The sequence below is a fragment of the Scomber japonicus genome, chromosome 1 (genome assembly GCF_027409825.1).
Source record: "Scomber japonicus isolate fScoJap1 chromosome 1, fScoJap1.pri, whole genome shotgun sequence".
In the NCBI taxonomy this organism is placed as follows: Eukaryota; Metazoa; Chordata; class Actinopteri; order Scombriformes; family Scombridae; genus Scomber; species Scomber japonicus.
The window spans coordinates 39,777,948-39,782,508 of NC_070578.1; the positions used below are offsets into that span (position 1 = coordinate 39,777,948).

The window sequence follows — 4,561 nt, forward strand, 5'->3', positions numbered from 1 at the left end:
TGCAGTTACACAATCTACCAACATTCCCCCTGTCCAGGATTTTAATATCACTTTTTTTTTGGTTATTAAATCAACATTACATCTTTTTTTCTTTATAATAATATCATTGGGAGTCTCTCTTAGTGTTGAAACTTTTAAAAGTAAACTCAAAACCTGCCTATTCAGCCTGGCTTAGGAAGAAGGAAGGAAGGGAGGAAGAGAGGAAGAAGGAAGGAAAGGAGGGAGGGAAAAAGAAGGAAGGAAGGAAAGAGAGAAGGAGGGAGGTAGGAAAGGAAGGAAGGAAGGAGGGAGGGAGGAAAGAAGACAGAAGGAAGGAAGGAGGGAGGGAGGGAAGGAAGGAAAGAGAGAAGGAGGGAGGTAGGAAAGCAAGGAAGGTAGGAAGAACGAAGGAAAGGAGGAAGGGAGGAAGAAGGAAGGAAAGGAGGGAGGGAGGGAAGGAAAGAAGGACAGAAGGAAGGAAGGAAAGGAAAGGAAAGAGAGGAGGGAGGTAGGAAAGCAAAGAAGGTAGGAAGGAGGGAGGGAGGGAGGGAGGGAGGGAGGAAGGAAGGAAGGAAGGAAAGAAAGTAAAGAAGGAGGGAGGGAAGGAAAGAAGGACAGAAGGAAGGAAGGAAAGGAAAGAAGGAAGGAAGGAAGGAAGGAAGGAAGGAAGGAAGGAAGAATGATTCATAGTCTTTTTATTCTATTTTTATTTTATTTTTTGATGTCTTAAATTTTTACTTTCTTTCATTATCATCATTCCTTTTTTTTATCTTATCCTATCTTATTTTATTCATGTTTCTACATTTTTATCATTCTTATATTCTCTCGAGTGCATTGATCTCCAGTGTTCAGACCATCTTGAGGCTTTTCATCACACAGGACATGAGGAGCTCAGTGTTGTGTGCAGTCGTGTACCTGGAGGAGGAAGATCCAGCTTCATCTTCCTCAGCTCAGTCATGGAGGCCTGAAGCTGCTCACGATGACGTCGTCGCTGTAGAAGAAGGTCTGAGCGATCCTCTCCTGCAGGAACTCTCTGAGATCCTCCAGAGACATCTTCAAGAGACGCTCTGCACAAAAAAACACACATCAAATCCAAAAAAACTGTTATAATAACTGTAATCCAGCATTATCATTCATTTAGAGTTGCGGAAGGAAGGAAGGAAGGAAGGAAGGAAGGAAGGAAAGGAAAGACAGAAGGGAGGAAGGAGGGACGGAGGAAGGAAAGAAGTAAGGAGGGAGGGAAGAAGGAAGGAAGAGAGGGAGGGAAGGAGGGACAGAGGAAGGAAAGAAGGAAGGAAGAAGGACAGAAGAAAGAAGGAAAGGAAGAAGGAAAGAAGGGAGGGAGGGAGGGAAGAAGGACAGAAGAAAGAAGGAAAGGAGGAAAGGAGGAAGGAAGGAAAGAAGGAAAGGAGGGAGGAAGGAAGGAAGGGAGGTTAGGGAGGAAGGAAGGAAGGACGGAAGGAAGGGAGGAAGGGAGGGAGGAAGGAAGGAAGGAAGGAAGGAGGGAAGGAGGGAGGGAAGAAGGACAGAAGAAAGAAGGAAGGGGGGAGGGAAGAAGGAAGGGGGGAGGGAAGAAGGACAGAAGAAAGAAGGAAGGAGGGAGGGAAGAAGGACAGAAGAAAGAAGGAAAGGAGGAAGGAAGGAAAGGAAGGAGGGAAGAAGGACAGAAGAAAGAAGGAAAGGAGGAAGGAAGGAAGGGAGGGAGGGAGGAAGGAAGGAAGGAAGGAAGGACACACATCAAACCCCCTGAGAAAAAACTGTTACCATTCATTAGTTCATCATGTTTCTGTCCATCTGCTGAATGTAAAGTCCAATATTCTCTCTCTTTTTGCTCTGTTTTTACTCTCCACCAGCTCCTGAGGGAAATGCTCCACTATGTTGAGCAGCTAGTCTAGCAGCTAGCTGTGTGTGTGTGTGTGTGTGTGTGTGTGTGTGTGTGTGTGTGTGTGTGTTAGCAGGTAGAGCTCAGTGGACTCTCTCTCATGGAAACGAGGCTATGAGAGCGCTGAGAGTGACCCAGTATGTTTAAATGATCTGGTATATGGACACAGGCTCATTCATATGGTTCAGACTGAAGAGGGTCAGTAGTACAGAGAGATGGAAATGAAAGCTTACTGCCTATATATATATTTATACTATATATATTCATACTATATATTATATATATATTCATACTCTTCTTTACATCCTGATAGTTTTAAGATGTTTTATTGAGGAAGGTTGTAGAGCTGCTTGTTGGAGATGTTTGTAGAAAAACAGGAAGGTATAAAATAAAAAAGTTCCTTCCTTCCTTTCCTTCCTTCCTTCTTTCCTTTCCCCCCTCTTTTCCTTCCTTCCCTCCTTTCCTTTCCTTTCCTCCCTTCCTTCCTCCCCTCCCTCCTTCTTTCCTTCCTTCCTTCCTTCTTCTGTCCTTCTTTCGTCCCTCCCTCCCTCCTACCTTCCTTCCTCCCTCCGTCCTTCTTCTTTCCTCCCTCTTTTCCTTCCTTCCTCCCTACCTCCCTCTCTCCCTTCCTTCTTTCCTTCTTCCTCCCTTCCTTTATTCCTTCCTTTCCTTTCCTCCCTTCCTTCCTTCCTCCCTCCCTCCCTCCTTCTTTCCTTCCTTCCTTCCTTCTTCTGTACTTCTTTCCTCCCTCCCTCCTACCTTCCTTCCTTCCTTTCCTCCCTTCCTTCCTCCCTCCTTCCTTCTTTCCTCCGTCCTTCCTTCTTTCTTCTGTCCTTCTTTCCTTCCTTCCTCCCTCTTTTCCTTTCCTCCCTTCCTTCCTTCCTCCTCCCTCCTTTCCTCTCCTCTCCTTCCTTCCGTCCTTGACTAAAGGACAACAGGAGGGTTAAAGAAACACTAAACCACTGAAACCTTTTGATTAATTAGAGGCTGAATCTGCTTCAAACAACAACAGCTGAGAATCATCAGGTTTAGTTTTAAGGCTGAAAGAGTGAACAGAGTGTTTGAAACCCTTCAGCTGCTCAAACACACCATGGTTTTAAGTTCCTGTGGCCAAGCTGCTGTCACATCCTTACTCTGTTTCCTTCCTCCCTCCCTCCTTCCTTCCTTATTTCCTCCCTCCCACCCTCCTTCTTCTCCTTTCCTTTCCTCCCTTCCTTCCTCGTTTCCTTCCTCCCTCCCTCCTTTCCTCCCTTCCTTCGTTTCCTCCTTCTTTTCCTTCCTTCCCTTCCTCCCTCCCTCTCTCCTTTCTTCTGTCCTTCCTCCCTGCCTCCTTCCCTTCCTCCCTCCCTTCTTCCTCCCTCCCCTTCATCTTCCTCCCTCCTTTCCTTCCTTCTTCCTCCCTCCTTTCCTTCCTCCCTTCCTTCCTCGTTTCCTTCCTCCCTCCCTCCCTCCCTCCCTCCTTTCCTCCCTTCCTTCGTTTCCTCCTTCTTTTCCTTCCTTCCCTTCCTCCCTCCCTCTCTCCTTTCTTCTGTCCTTCCTCCCTGCCTCCTTCCCTTCCTCCCTCCCTTCTTCTCCCTCCTTCCTTCCCTTCCTCCTCACTCCCTCCCTTCCTTCTCCCTCCCTCCTTTCCTCCGTCCTTCCCTCTTTCCTTCCTCCCTCTTTTCCTTCCTCCCTCCCCTTCATCTTCCTCCCTCCTTTCCTTCCTTCTTCCTCCCTCCTTTCCTTCCTCCCTTCTTCCTCCCTTCCTTCCTTGACGTCAGAGGCTGAATTAGTGAACAGCGTGTTTGAAACCCTTCGGCTGCTCAAACAGACGATGGTTTAAGTTCCTGTGGCCAAGCGGCTGTCACATCCTTACTCTGTTTCCTTCCTTCTTCCTCCCCTCCCTTCTTTCCTCCCTCTTTTCCTTCCTCCCTCCCTTCCCCAAACAGACGATGGTTTAAGTTCCTGTGGCGTAGCGGCTGTCACATCCTTACTCTTGTGTATCTTCAGGATGGTGTAAGACATGGCGGTGAGCAGCCTCTCTCCCTCCAGGATGAAAATGTCCCACAGACGGAGCGTCAGGGTGAACGGCGTCTGCAGGGTACAACAGAACAACATCAACCACCACCATCATCATCATCATCATCATCATCATCATGAGTGTGACCATATTTTGCCTGTTTTTGTTGCGCCCCCCGTGGTTTCACATATCAGCAGCTCTCCTCGGAGTCAGGAGGGTTGTTGAGTTCCTTCCTCAGACCTCAGAGGCTCGCTCTGGCCCCTCTGAGCCCAGAGACGACTCAGCGGGACAAAGAAGTGCTGACAGCGTCCGATCGTTGCCAGACCAACAACCACAGGATTGTGGGCATGAACGGAGAACGAGAGAGAGAGAGGGGGGGGGGCTAATAGCAGTTTAACTTAACAGCTTTTAATGCTCTCCTCTAATGCAATGTCCCAGAGCTCAAATATCAGCGAGCTTTTATTTTCTGCTGGAATCGTGTAAAATTACCTTCAGAAAAAAGGCAAGCTGACAAATTTGTGTTTGAGTCACGCTAGCAGCGGCGGTGGCGTTAGAGAGATGCCAGTCAGTCCACCGCCGCTCTGCTCCGACCGCACATATCTCAACAACTATCAGATGGATTGATGTGATGGTTGGTGCCACGATGCCCACAAGATAAATCCTTACTCTGGGGGAAAATAACTTGGAACTTCACTTACCAC

General features: G+C 47.8%; 1 protein-coding gene across 1 annotated transcript in view; it reads right to left on the bottom strand.

Annotated features, from left to right (window-relative positions):
* Window positions 1–933: 933 nt before the first annotated feature.
* Window positions 934–4,561, bottom strand: part of LOC128369012 (USP6 N-terminal-like protein) — a 16,934-nt gene continuing 13,306 nt past the window's right edge. Inside the window, exons 7-8 of the mRNA XM_053329999.1 lie at window positions 3,835–3,934; window positions 934–1,046 (exon numbers count right to left, since the gene is read on the bottom strand). Of these exons, the coding sequence (XP_053185974.1) occupies window positions 934–1,046; window positions 3,835–3,934 (213 nt within the window). The remainder of the gene's footprint in view (window positions 1,047–3,834; window positions 3,935–4,561) is intronic.